This window comes from Cibotium barometz, chromosome 23 (genome assembly GCF_041138505.1).
Source record: "Cibotium barometz isolate CiBa-2024 chromosome 23, ASM4113850v1, whole genome shotgun sequence".
Classification (NCBI taxonomy): domain Eukaryota; kingdom Viridiplantae; phylum Streptophyta; class Polypodiopsida; order Cyatheales; family Cibotiaceae; genus Cibotium; species Cibotium barometz.
In genome coordinates, this window is record NC_141068.1 from 26617292 (window position 1) to 26632205 (window position 14914).

The following is a 14914-nucleotide window of genomic DNA, read 5'->3' on the forward strand; positions in this document are numbered from 1 at the left end:
TACTGCACACTCTTGGCGAGCACTTGGCCCATGGAGAAACGCTCTGTGAAGTGCAACACTGTGGAAAGTGGGTGAATACGATGATTCGGCTACCCACATATAAATATGAACCAATGCTGTTGGTTGGCCAGTTACACCCGACTGCGTCATCATCAAAGCTGCATCACCACTGACACGTCATCACTGCCACATGGTAATACCAATTGTCACCTGCGTTGTCCGACTCTGCCTGTCCGGTTGCTATCTGATGTCTAGCTGTGCGTACTCGTAGGTGTGTCTTAGCTAGCTTGGCTAGGCTAGGCCACACAGCCGGCCTGCCTAGGGTAGCCAAGCTTGGCTGCCCTACGGCGGCTGTGGCTGGTCACCATAGGCCTCCGCCTGCACAACCTTCTATGCCATCACCATGCCCCCCTTTCCTAAGGGTTTTCCACCCACATCACCTTCTCCGGATCCTCACTTCAAGCCTAGCACACATACAAACAACGCTTCTTTCCCATCTCTTACAGAGCAGCACGCCAACCATGACGCCAACGAACCCCTCTACGAACTTCAACATAGCAAATCTTTTTTAGAGAAAGAGAGACGATGAGAGAAATACATGGAAATCTTGATGTCTACACTGCCTAGACACGCATACCTTCTGTCAACCTCTGTGTTAGGGTTTCTCCAATACCAACTGTGAAGTCCTTCCCAAAATCTGCCCGAAATACAGCTGAAAACACGGTTAGCACTAAACCAAATCATGAGGTAGCAGGCTACCTCTCCTCCCAACTGCGACCGGCATCCAGAGATCCCCATTGAGCCAAGACTAGGGCGCCTACAGTATCCCATAGGCCCATGTCTAACTTCAACGTCCCATATCGCCGAAGCCTGCCTGAAGGCCTTTGACATGCCAACCTACGTACTGGCCATGTGCACGGCATGAGCATGTTTGCTCTTTTGGTCCAAGCTAGACCTTTTGTGGTGCATCTGCAAATTTGTCTCATAATAACCCCGGCCCTCACTTATATAGTGATAACTATGCCATGAAAAGCTATCCTGCTGTAAACAGCCATTTATTTTGTTTTATTGATCCAAGAACCCTAGCCAAGTATCTGCTTGCCAATTCCTAATCTCGGGCCCCCCTGATCCTGTTGGATTAGGTCCTTAATCTGTAGATTAGTGTCTAGGTACATAACATAAGCTTTACCATGGGATAAGATTGTGGCACTTTTTTGGAAGGCTGGGACATCATATGGTCATTGGCAAGCCGATCACGGAAGCCAAGGAATCGGAGTCTAAGGTGAACCTGTGGTGCCATTGAGCAAAGTATGCATGTGCATTGTGCGTGACACAATGGAGCTCTGTTACAAGGACCTGAATGGGTGGCCAAATCGAACTCAAACTGGGTGAAGCCACTGGTAAGGAACTTGCTGTTGCTAATGCGACCATGCTCATCGATGAAAGTGGCTTGCAATAGATTGCGGAGTTGCCCTCTAGTTGGTCTCCTATGGGCAATTGTGCAAATAAAAATAAGGGCCTCAAGGCAGGCTTCTTAAGATGACAAAAGATGGAGGTCCACATTTGAAAGAGGGCAGTTGACAAGTTGACAGTGGCGTGAGTTGGGTTATTCAGAGCGGCTTTCATGGAGTCCAAGGGAGGGAGGTATTTTATTGCAGTGTGCTGGGCAAGGGCGAAGGCATACAGAACGCACGCGTGCATGCGGGGGGGGGGGTGCGGTGGGGTTTGTTGGGTGGCAGGATGACTATCAGGGATTCACGTGACAAGTTCATGGGTCCTTAGAGAGAATCTTTCCAAGCTCACCTAACACATGACGAGCACAAGATTAATCCAGATTAAGGTTTTGCAAGCTAGCTCACCACCCAACCATAGATCTTGTACAACACAGGATCTCCTCGAGCTTAGGGGCTAAGGCTCCATCCATAGAGACCACACTAGTTAGCTTTGGCGTCCCATGGTGCCTAAGGATCCATCAATGGATAGAACAATCCACTCATCACACAGCCCTCACCTATATAGCTTTTTCCAATAAAAGCTATACTTATGCCACATTATTAACTTATAAGACTTAGCCCTTATAATCAGCCTGCTTTTCCTAATCCTTGGGCCCCCTAGCCCCTAGATTAGGTCGACTAACCCTACGGTTAGCATCAGGTACATAACATACTTCCCCTTTTCAAACATTTACATCCTTGTAAATGAATCTGGGAAAGTCCTACTAGCAACCTGACTTCCATGTTGAATTAACCTTTGTCTTATCCTTCAAGCATAGAAAATCTTGAATTGAAGCTTCTATTGCGTGAAAATTCCATGTGAGATCCAATTCATGTAAAGACAGAATCTTCAACCCCAACAAGTTCCAGAGGTAAAACTCTCAAGCACCGATCTTTCCTTTAGTCAACACTCTTGGAAAATTGGATGAACTTGCATCCTCGGAGCTAGTCCTAGTCAAATTACCTATCCACATCAAGGTTTGCTAAATCGCGGTACCTAGGGTAGCACAACATACTTCCCTGCTCACAAAATTGTAGAACTATTTGGTATTTCACATACATAAGATCTTGAGTAGTACTTCTTGAAGAATGCTCCTATCAAAGCACAATTGTGTCCAATCTAGAACACCTGTGATATAGAATATCTAGCATGAGTTGCAATCTCTTGTATTCCAACTAGGAAGAAATCCAAGCTAAGCCGAGAGATATCTTCACCGTGTTGTGCACCCTTGCTAGTGCATGACATCCTCTATCTCAGAGTCAACCTAGATTGCCATCAAAGCTCCTTTCTAGAGCGGGTGGGAAGACACCATCAGTTTGTACTTCAGTTTGCAATAGTAATGTAGTATTGTTCTCCATTATATATAGGAGTGCCCATCCACAGGCAGCGGATGTGGAGAGCCTCCATGCAGTCGTAGGTATTGAGGACCCACTCCGATCCCCTCTTACTGTTTCATTGTAGCATTGTACCACTGGCACTCACAAGGATGTTTTTTTCTTTCTGCTGTAGTTGGGTTTTTTATTATGCATTTCCCATGATTCTATCACTTCATGGACACCTAAACACCATTATATAGGGCCTGTATTGCTGGTCCGTCAGCTCCTACAGGCTGACTTGGGCTTTTTGGACAAATATTCAAATAATTACCTTTTCTCCTTTTTTAAATGGGTGCCCTTCTTATGACCAGCCTATGTCCCTTTTGTTTGGGTATTTAGGAAACCCGTTGGGCGTCCCTTCGCATTCCTGACCATTCCCATGATCCCATAATGCCATAAATGATCATTCTTTTACCTTATTAGTCACCTTGGATGGAAAAGGCTTTTTACAGGTAGATACTGGATTTCCTAAATGGCTATAGCTAGAATGGCCATGTGGCACCCTAGTATAGCAGATGTACACATGACTAACATGGCTTCTCATCATAAAGGGGACCAACTCGTGCACAAGATAATGTGACGGTGAAGCTTTTATTTCTAGTAATCATGTAAGAAAAATTCGGTAGATTTTTAGTTTGCAAGGATTAAGATAGGACATAATCAACATAAAGGCTGTTTGCAAAATGAATCTCTCAGAGAGGCTTTTTATTTCATTGATCAAATAAGGTATTTTAGATGAAGTTATCTGTGTGAACTTCCTAAGTCCAAGTAGTTTTTTTTTGGGGATGTGTGCAGAGGTCATGTTTTCTAACAAAAAAACACTCTATGGGCAGCTTGTCCAGTGTGATTATCTGTGGAGACTGCATGATCTCTATGGTGTGGAGAGACAAATAGCAGATGGTTTGGCCCTTCATCCCCCAAGTCTCAAGCAAACCAGCTTTTTAAAGCCATTGCAGTATGCAATGCATGTTGATGCTCTTATGGATAAGATTGAAACGGTAATCTTGATCGTATTCATGGCTTAATTCTTATAAAAAAAAGGGTGCCAGATTTTACTGGTTAATTGATACTTTTAGTAGTCCAGATATCGGATCCATTCAAAGTTTTTGAGTTTGATCTTTCAAAGAGGCCGGCCAGTTGTGGGAAAATGGATGTTGCTGTCAAGGCCACGAGAATGGGTGTGACTCATGCTATCATATCTTGGTAACAGTGGTGTTTTTACCAGTTTGGATCTCATTTGGTGTTATGAAGTTTTTGAAAATTTGGCTCAATTTTGCACGATAAAGTTTTGCAGGTGGGTTTTACAGCTTGATGAAAAAGGGCTAGTATTCTATTCAACTGCACCAAAATGGACTAAACAAACTCGTAAGCGTCTCTTTATTTGAACATCCTAGAGCAGAGTGTGTGTATTATCATTCAGCAAGGATCACATTTTGCTAGTTTGCTCTAGCTTTGCCTTCCTGAGTAAGCTTCTCCCTATTTGCAAGTACTATTGAGCTCACAAATACAACATAAAAGAGGGTAACCTGTACGAAATGGTTGAAAGTTTTCCTTGGGTGAAACAGTGCTATTTATTCCTTTTTTCCTCCAACTGTGTGCTCTCTATTTCGGTGATTGTGATTCGCATCTTTTTCTCCAATTCTTTTACATCCTCCGTGATGAGAAGCGTAGTCTGCAGGTGTAGAGGCACATCTTCAGGGTTTTGTTGAGCTCCCCACTTTTGGTTGCAGTGTCACAAAGCATGGATATCCAAGATTCCTTTGAGCTTGAGGATCTTGGAAGGATTGCCACATGCGCTGCAGAGAACCCACGCACACTGCCTCTCATCATGTGGTTAAATTTGCTGCACGGTGTCATTGACGGTGTTGTTGATTGGTTGGGTCATGCTGGTGACAGGTCACAGCAGACAATGTTCTGGATTCTTGGTATGAAGACATCCAGGTTCGAGGTGTGGTGGAGAGCATAGGATGTGCATGGTGGAGGATCCTCTTGATGACCTTTGGCCTTTGCTAGCAATGGGAGGCATTGTGATGTGCTCGACCCTCAGACTGGCAAGCTATATAGGCATACTGTTCAGAGTAGGTGATGGCCCTCTAGTATACCTATAACACCTTTCTCCTCCTTTTTTCATTAAGTATAGTTGTTATGGTTGAGCTTTGAGGGTGCAGCCCTCTCTTTTCAATGAACCCCCCCACCCCCCCCTCCCCCGCCCTCGAAAGGAATTGTATATCTCGATAGAGTACTTTGAGCTACAAGCTTCAGAGTGCTTATTAGCAAGTTTATGAATGAAAACAAAACAAACAAATTCCTCGGCCCAAGCCATGCAGCAAGGGGAGATTCCAAATCTTCACACCAGGTTCAGTATGGATCTCTCAAGCATGACCCACTCTCACACAGACTTCCATGTGGAACTCTCAAGTCCTGCATAATCTCACACTGGAACTGGATGCCTTTGAGGTTGGGGGAAGCCGGACCTACTCCGGCTTCTTGTGAGGAGCGCCTTCCTCCCCCCCCCCCCCCCCCCCAGCTGGACCAATCTCACCATGCTCTGGAGCCACCTCAGTCTCCCCCTCCTCTGGATATTCCTTCTACTGGTCAACCTCCTCCTTTGGCACAGGGGGAATTTCGCCCTTCCTCATGGAGGGCCCAGCAGCCTCTCATGTGTTGGAGATCCTTCCAGAGCTTCTCTGATCCCGTGAAGACCCAGATCCTCTCCACCCCCGTCACTAGGTTTTCTCCATCCTCACCAGGGAGGTATTCCCTCTTTATGGGAGACCCAGTGGACTATGCCTTCTTCCAATGCCTTCAGTGGAGGCAGGACACTTCTCAGAGGATTATGTGTCCTTTTGGGTTTGTATCGTTATGTTCACCCCGGAGGAGCTTGTCTTCATGCTTCAACGACCTATGAGGGATTTCATCCACTGAGGGCCCATCTATACCCTAACACATTCATGAGCCTCACGCGCCCAGAGATGTCTCTGTGTGGACACTTTCATCCCCTCTCAAAGCTTCCCAGGTTTCCCATGTTTCCCATTTTCCCATGTTACTCTTGATCTGTAGATCTATAGATCTTTAGATCTTTTCTCACTTTTTTCTGCCACACACCATCTGACCAGATTGTTTGTAACTTTTGGTCTCATAGGTCATTTTGGCCTTTGGAAGATGTTAATACAGATTTCATTTCATTTTCTCTCTCTCTCTCTCTCTCTCTCTCTCTCTCTCTCTCTCTCTCTCTCTCTCTCTCTCTCTCAGCCACCTTCCCACGCCCGGCGGATCTGCAGAGCCTTCTACAGGCTAGCCCCATGCTCGATATCCTTGACGGCCCCCTCCCCCTACTGGGGGCTAGCTGCATAGGTTGTATGATGATGATGGTCCCACTTTGTATCATATGGCTTGGATTTGACTTTCCCAGCTCATAGCTCTCATCTTTGTTTTCTTTGTACCATGACGAGATTACATGGACACTAATGTATCACTTTTGGTCTCATAGACCCACTGGGTCTTTTGAAGATGTATCTGACATTTCAGCTCTTATTACTTTCTTTGATTTTTATTTTTAGTACCCACGATGATGTATTTCATGGACATGATGTAACCTTTTGGTCTCAAAGGTCATTTTGGCGTTTTGTAGACGTTAATACAACTTTCTTTCTTTCTTTCTTTACTGTGAGATTTGGGGGAGGTTCCATTGCCTCTTCCGAGGTGGGTTTGGACCACTTTCCAGGATCATGGGCCTGGGCTTTTTCTTCTAGATCTCCGCCAACACAGGGAGTCCTTAGTGAGATCCAGATTAGCTGTACTTGCTCGAGGACCAACACAGAGAGCTCTCACCAACTTCTTCCATACCAGCACTCCGAGGGCCGATCCACCCACCATACCCGGACCACAGGCTAGTGCAGGAGATCGACCGAGAGGTGTGACACTCCACGGAGCCACTGAGCTATGCAGAGCTCAATGCCCCAGATCCCATGGCCCTCACCCATGGCCATGCCACCACAAGAGGATCCGGGCCATTATCTCCCATCATCGCAGGACCTTCTCGCGCCGGCTCAGCTTTACCACCTGGAGCACCATGTCACGGCGGCCCATCAGGGATGTATTAAGGTGATATGAGAGCTCTCTACTCATGTACCTAGATCAGATTTTATAGTTCTAGATCTTTGTTATCTTTCTTTATTACTATATTTAACCTAGGATGATGTACCTCATGGATATGATGTAACCTTTTGGCCTCATAGGTCATTTTGGCCTTTTGAAGACGTTAATTTAACTTTCTTCTTTCTTCTCTCCCTCTCTCTCTCTCTCTCTCTCTCTCTCTCTCTCTCTCTCTCTCTACCCCCAGCCCGCCTCTTACACCGTCTACAGGAGATCGGAGTCCCATCTGACATGGTTTGGAGCATCATCGCCCTCTATGAGTCCGTCACCGAACGAGTGAGAGCCCCAGGAGATAATCACAGGAGATTTCCAGCACTATTGGGGTGAAACAGGGCTGCCCTCTATCACCCACTCTTTTCGGTCTCTACATTGATGAGATCTTGAGCTTCATTGATGCATTAGGCGGGGCTGGTCCCACACTGGCAGGCATATTGATCCCCATACTACTTTATGCAGATGACATCGTCCTCCTCTCAGACTCAGCCTCAGCCGAAGGGCTTCAGAGACAGTTGAATGCCTTACATGACTTTTGCACTTAGTGGGACCTCTCTGTTAACCTTGGTAAAACCAAGGTAATGGTCTTCAATACCTCCCGCCCCGTCACATCCAAATTGAGCTTCACATATAGAGGGGATCTTGTGGAGATTGTCTCATCCTAAGTCTACCTTGGTGTCACTTTCAGTGGCCCACACTTTACCATGCTTCCCGCAGCACATACCAGAGTGACGCGGGGATATGCAGCCTTGAGTTTACTTGAGCGGTAGTGCTTCCAGGCACATTTCCAAGAGCCCAGGACGAAGGGCTGGCTTTTTGACACCCTCGTCACACCAGCCTTGATGTATAGAGCAGCTTTCTGGGGGCCAGATTTATCCGATGAGGATTGGCAGCAAGTTGAGAGGCCCGAGGTCATGATGTTCTCCCGTATGATCCGCAGCAAACCATCAGTCCCACACCAGATTATCCAGGCAGAGTTTGCTGCTGCCTGCAGCCCCGGTGGTAGTGGAGGCACTCTTCCAGACAGTCACGTACCTTCATCGCATCAGTCACATGGATCCCCACAGGTACCCAAGGCTTGCCTTGGAGTCCTCCAGACAGCTAGCACTTGAGGGACACTCTGGAGGAGTATGGTATGCACTAGTTTCCACTTGGTTCTCCACCTTCAGTACAGTTTGGACTCCCCTTTTTTCCGTTTGTCTCACGAGGATACCAACCGGGTTATCCGGTTAGATCTTCTTAGCCTCTACACACATTGCACATGGATCACACCCCCGGAGCTCCCCACGAAGATGCACTTTTAGAGAGACCACTTCCTCACACTCACTGAGGATGGATTCATCCAGAAGTCGGGCTACTTGAGTGTTCACATGTCCCATGCCATGCGGATTGCAATTGTCCAGATACGGGTTTCTTCCCACTGCCTCAGAGTGGAGACAGGTAGAGCTGAGCGCATCTTCAGAGCCGGGAAGCTCGTATGGACACCCAGAGAGGAGAGGATCTCCCGACTATGCCACACAAAGGTTGAGACGGAGGAGCATTACATATGCCGTTGCCCAAGGTACTATGAGATCCGTGGGAGGTTTCACTATCTATTTCGTGAGGGATTCGGTCCACTCTCTAGGATCATTGAGTTCCAAGACCAGCATTGCCTGGGCCTCTTCCTGCTTGAGCACCGCAGACACAGGGACACCTTGAGACACAGGCCCCAGCCACCCCGCCCCCTCCCTCGACAACCAACCATCACCAGTTTCTTCCGGACCCAGGAGCTGGAGGACACCGACACAGTGGATCTTGTGGATCCTCCACGAGCTGCTCCGGACCTACCTCGCCCAAGAGGAGTTACCTCGGACCGAGCCTCTGCTCCCCAGCGTGCCCGACGCCCTCGACCCCCCCATCAGCCACGATCACCTCATCAGCTGCAGATCCAGGACATGCTCCACCGCCATCGAGCTACCTTTCCACGTGACATAGCTGAGGGAGACCTCTCGGCCATAATCGTCAACCCCATGCTTGACATTTTGGAGAGTGGTATACCATTTGCTCGGAGCCGAGGTTGCTCCCATGTTTTTATGTTCTTAGTATTCCATGACGAGTTTCCATGGACAGTTTTGTATCACTCCAGTGAGATAGCTATATTTATGTTTTCATTCTGTTTTATTTTCCATTCCATGATGAGATATGCCATGGACATTATTGTATCACTTTGGTCTCATAGGCCCATTGGGTCTTTAGTAGACGCTTAATATATCTTTGTTTCTTTCTGTCCCCCCGCCCCTCATCCCGCGTGTGTTGATGTTGGAGTGGTGATTTTCTCCTTCCCCTTGAGCGTGGCTCAGGGGATAGTGTGGGTTGAGTCATCCGTGATCCGCACACTTCAGGAGGAGGCTGTATACCACTCACAGCTAGTGGGTGATCTTCGGGTCACCGTCGTTATTAGTACTTCATGGGTGATGGCCAAGATGGAGCTCCTTAGTATTCTCCAGGGCGGAGGAGGCTTCATCTCTTTATCTATTTCCACCTCAGCTTCATAGTTGAGCATGGAGTTTATAGACACCTTCATTGAGATTAGATCATAAGCGAGACGACAGGTGCGGGAGGAGTGGAAGCACCTCTCAGCCCGCATCCGAGCTTAACCTTGAGCATCTCCGCACTCGCACTGACCTGATTATTCCCCAGGGAAACCCGCTCCGAAGATCAGCCGTGCCATGGAGAGACTCTTTGTGTCGAGACATTTCAGCCATGAAGATTGTCAGTAATGTTGGTGGGTTAGAAGGCGCCTTTTGCAAAAGGTGCAAGGCTGCAGCCATGATGGAGCTCCACCAAGAACTTGTGGGGGGTACCATTGACATTTTTTTGATCCAGGAGCACCCCCTCACTGCCAGCCACACCTATCATTGTGGGAAGATTCTTCCAGGCAGGAGCCACACTGATTGGTCCGCTGCTATTGGGCCCCTTGGGAACCAGGGTGGAGTCTACATTTCAATAGGAGAGTCCTCGGCTTCACAGGTGGTTGACACAGGCACAATAGTCCCTGAACGTGCACAGAGGCTGATTCTCTAGGTTGGGAAGACCCGGCTCGGCCTCCTCAACGTTTACGCTCCCAAGAGAGCCATGGACCATGCCACCTTTTGGATTCAGGTGTGCCAGGGTCTACCTCCAGTAGACACTCCATCTCAGGGCCTGAGTGCTCCGCCTTGGAGGAGCTTACATTCCACATCAGAGGCGAGGACACCTGGCACCTTCTGGAGTTTCCCCAAATGCCCCACAACCTCGCCTTCTCCCGCTCTGACTGCCGGTTGGACAGCCCTACTCTTTCCTGCTTGGATTGCTTTTATGCAGACGAGTGCAGATGTGACAGAGGCAGCATGGTGGGCGGGACCGCCGCCTTCGAACATGCCCCGGTGATTCTTAATTTGGCAGGCCCATGGCATCAGGACTGTCCAACAGCCAACGTGGATCCCTGACCTCTTTCTTTAGGACCTTGCCATAGCTAGGAGGGTTGAGGAGATTTGGGCCACTTGTTCCTCCCCCCCCCCCCCCCCCCCCCCCCCCAGGATGCCATATCGACCTTGGAGCGTGCCTTTTAGGAGGTCAGCCACTTCCTCCAACTGTCAGCAGCCCAAGAGCAGCTCGTTGCTCTTAGAGAGCGAGAGAGAGGTGTCTGCCGCATCCTTGCCTCCCTTCAGCACCTTCAGGAGAAGATCTTGACAGCCCGTGGGTAGCACCACCCTAGTCTCCCTGGAGGAGTGGACCCTTGGGCCTTGATAGAGCGTGGGTAGCACCGCCCTAGTCTTTCTGGAGGAGCAGAGACTGGAGTACAGATACCACATGTGCTTTCTTCTGGTCCCAGGCAGGGGATAGAGTCTCCCAAGACTTCTTCGCCACCACTGGGCCCCACTTCTGCTGAGAGGGCATCCTTTCCTTGCAGCAGCGACGACCAGATGGATCAATTGCGGCGACCTTCCCTGAGATACATGACCATCGCCTCAGAATTTTACCACACCCTGCTCCCTGCCGAGGCAGACTCTATCTACCCAGCGCGAGAAGGCTTGTCAGAGGGTCTGGCATCATGTTCAGCCTTGCATTTCAGATTCCCTTCGGACATCGCTGGATCTCCCGTTCTCCAAAGAGGAGCTCTTGCAGGTCCTCAATGCACTACCTCGCAGGAAGTGCAAGGGGGAGGATGGACTCTCAGTCTCCTCTTTATGCAGCATTGGGACCTCATGGAGGCTGGCCTTCAGGCAGCCTTCAATGAGGTTATGTAGTTGGGATCCCTTCCCGAGTGCATGATGGAGGGTCTCATCTGCCACATCCTGAAGGAGGGAGGCGACTGACTTGAGATTCACCAATGGCGGCCCATCACTCTCCTAAGGACGGCTTATAAGAAGCGCTTAGTCTTTGCCTTCAGCCACACCTCTTCGACTTGATTCACTTGAGATAAGACATGCTTTATCCGGGATAGGAGCATTCCTGATAACATCTTCACGTTTTGGGAGGCCAGCACTACAGGATGTGGGGGAGGACCTTGCAGTGCTCCTTGGCGAATTTGAGAAGCATATGATTGGGTGGATTGGGCTTTCCTGGAGAGGACCATTTTTCATATGGGCTTCTCACCAGCCTGGGCTCGCAGTGTTGCTGCCTCTACTTCAGTGCCCATGGTGAGGTTTTCACGCAGGGAGGGCAAGGAGAACCCTTTACCATTTCGTGCTTGGTGACTTGCGCCCTTTCTTTTCCTCTTTGTAGCAGAGGGGACCATTTTTGCCTCCAGGCACTCTTGAATACAGGACTTAGGCCTTCACCTCCCCATTCACACTCTTCAACAGGAGCTTCTTGATTTTGAGTTTGCTGATGGTACTGCTGTACACCTTGATGTATTGGTGGGAAACCTTGGCCACTTTGTGGCAGCGATTGAGGATTTTCGCCTTGCCTCAGGAGCACGGATTAACTGGCAAAAGTCGTGTGGTTTTTGGGTTAGCAAGGCACCCACCCCGGCTTGGAGACCATTTGAAAATTTTCAGTGGATCTCTCCAGGCACTTCAGTACCTTACCTTAGGTGTCAGGTCGGGCTTGACATCTTGGCGGAGGAGCAGATCATCCCCCTCCTCCTGAGTATTTGGAGGAAACTTTTGTACTAGCGCACTATCTATCTCTCTCTCGCTGACCTAGCCGTGGTGACCAACCAGGTCCTCCTAGCCACTATGTGGTATGCAGGACCTTTCGTCGTCCATGCATTAGCCAGGTACAGTGGTTGATCGAGAATTTTCTTTGGTCAGGAGGGGACGTCAGGCCTGCCTAGTGCATAGATGGAGAGGGTGAGAAAGTACAAAGCCAATGATTTTGCATGACTCAATGAAAGGTAGATTAGATGTGTTCAAAGTTCACCAAGTTTAATGCTTTTTGTTGGCTTGAGAGTAGCCTTATCTTTTGACACATACACAAGACACGTCAATACACACACACACACGCGCGCGCGCGCGACGTGGCAGACTTATCTTATCCACTCATAAGAGTGGGTTCACACACACATGGACACATAAACACATACAAGGGCTGGTTCACACATATGAAGCTCCGAATACCCAACGACCCCCCTTCGGAGCAAAGGTAAATCCAATACGCAAGGGAAGTAGCTACCTTCTAACTCTAGCACATGCTACAAGGGAGCAATCTAGCCACGCGCACCTCCCGTGCCATGCTAATCCTCCAATTAGGAAGTGACGGAAGTAGCAAGGCTAGCACTTCGTCATCCCCCTTGCTCCTAATAGGGATAAAGGATAACACGGAGCCTTTTATTAGTGAAGGCACACAAAACACACGAACATTTACAAATCTTTTCGGGGACAAGGGTAGAGAACACTTATTGACACTCACACACACAAAAAACAACTAGAATCCCCAGTCATAGTCTTCCCCTTCGAGGGAGAGTTGGGTTGTTGCTGCAGCTTTTTCTTCTTCAGTTGTTACCCTCTTCATCTTCAGTTGTGAGATTTGCATGATGCTTTTCTTTCTCTTTTTTGAGCTTTTTGAAGCAGTTGGCCTCCTTGTGCCCCATCCTTTTGCACTACCTGCATTGAGTCTTCTTATTACTGCTCCATTTCTGTGCTTCTACAAAAGCTTTGTCATAGTCAAGACTAGTGTTGGCTTGTTGTTCTTCTTTGTTTCTTCTATCCTTCCCAAGAAGCAAAGCCACTAGGTCTTCAAAGCTTGTAGCTACATGAAGGATTTCTAGAGTTTGCTCAAATTGAGTGACCCCTCGCATACTTTTAATGAGTACAACCACCTTGTCTTCGTCCTTAGGTTCACATTCATGACAATGGATTATCCTTGAATGATGGTGTGTTATGCTAATCCTTTATACTGGATGGTGGATATATTCTTTTCTTACTTCCATTCTCAATGGGCAAATGCTTTATCTTTTTGATTAACTTGATAAACTTGCTACATCCCTTATTGGAACCTTGGACACAATAGTAAATGATGATAATATTCATTTCTGTTTCAGGCAATTCTTGGCATGATCATTGGAAACAATGTGTGTGGTTTGTCCCGGACCAAGGTTTACATGTTGGTAACAATGAAGATCTAAGTATTACTGCTTCACATGATGAAATAAGCTTCAAGTATGATTTTGGTTTAACAAAAACTTTGAGTATCTGCTCTTCTGATAATACAACCAACCACAAAAATTGGAGATGGTCCATGAGACCGGAAAGGATTGGGCTACTTGGGTCTTGCAAATGGAGATCAACAGTTATGGCTGCAATGAAGAAAGCGGTGAGGTTCCATGTTTCTGGGTTCTTCTGTTACTCTCCATGCTTGAAAGCATACCTATTCATAAGCTTCCTCATTTTGCTTTCTATATGCTGCTATGCCCAATATGCTTTCCCTAACTGGTATGCGTTTCAGCTTTATGGCAGTTCATCATCTTTGTGCCTCGTGGTTGATGATAGTCTGCCACTTGCTATCTCAGCTGCAGTAACATCTACCACCACAATGGTAGTCTCTCTTTTGCCAGGTCTGCAGTGCATTGGTTCAGAAGTTCTAAAAAGTACTCTTGAGGCAAATGGATTGGCATCAGATCAGGTAAAAGTTGTGGGGAAGAAAGCGAATGAGCTAAATATTGGAGACATTGGGGGAAGAAAGGTATCAATGATTCTCTAGCAATTTCAGCATGTTTCAAGCTCGTTAAATATGGTTTTGATAAAGAAAAGAAAGGGAAGTACATCTGCAATCTAATGGCTATGTAGATGTTTTTCTGTAACAGGTAGATGTTCTAGTAGGGGAACCTTATTATCAGGCCTTTGAAGACATGCTTCCATGGAGGAATCTGCGTTTTTGGTAATTGTCAGGCAAACTTCTACAATATATCCCCTAGAAAGAGTACTTTGTTACGAACACTGTGATATGAATAACTTAGGTTTTTTATGTGCATGGGTTGTATGAAGAGTTGGGACTTTGGATATATGGGATGGCTGGTTTGTGAATTTCATGGTGGATGGAGATGTGAGATCACTAAGCAAGAATTAGAGGCCATTTTATGAACTCAGAAATCGGTAAATTGAAACAAGCTAGAAGGTGATAGGTAAGAGACTAAACTTGTTTGCTTATTTAAAGAGTTACAACTTATGGCTTTTGCTAAATCCATTGGCTTCCATTTAGTCCAACAACTTCTCTTAGATTTTGATCTCTCATAGTTTCTCTTCCTGCAATCACACCTACTCATCACACGTCTATAGTTTCACTTAACAACATAATTTTCTAAAGTTACCTAGAAACATTGACTCTAAGGTTAATTAACCATTACAACTTGGCTTTGCCAAATGGACTAGATTTCAACACACCCCCTCAATGCCAAGCTGGGGTTACATGAAAAGATGATTGCTTATGAAGAT

At 47.3% G+C, this 14914-nt stretch overlaps 1 protein-coding gene across 1 annotated transcript in view; it reads left to right on the plus strand.

Moving 5' to 3' along the window:
• The window catches only part of PRMT7 (protein arginine methyltransferase 7), a 45777-nt gene that overhangs the window by 21963 nt on the left and 8900 nt on the right, over window positions 1-14914 (plus strand). Inside the window, exons 4-10 of the mRNA XM_086817727.1 lie at window positions 3704-3868; window positions 3955-4073; window positions 4165-4235; window positions 13525-13796; window positions 13929-14165; window positions 14287-14360; window positions 14440-14561. Coding sequence (XP_086673853.1) covers window positions 3704-3868; window positions 3955-4073; window positions 4165-4235; window positions 13525-13796; window positions 13929-14165; window positions 14287-14360; window positions 14440-14561 — 1060 coding nt within the window. The remainder of the gene's footprint in view (window positions 1-3703; window positions 3869-3954; window positions 4074-4164; window positions 4236-13524; window positions 13797-13928; window positions 14166-14286; window positions 14361-14439; window positions 14562-14914) is intronic.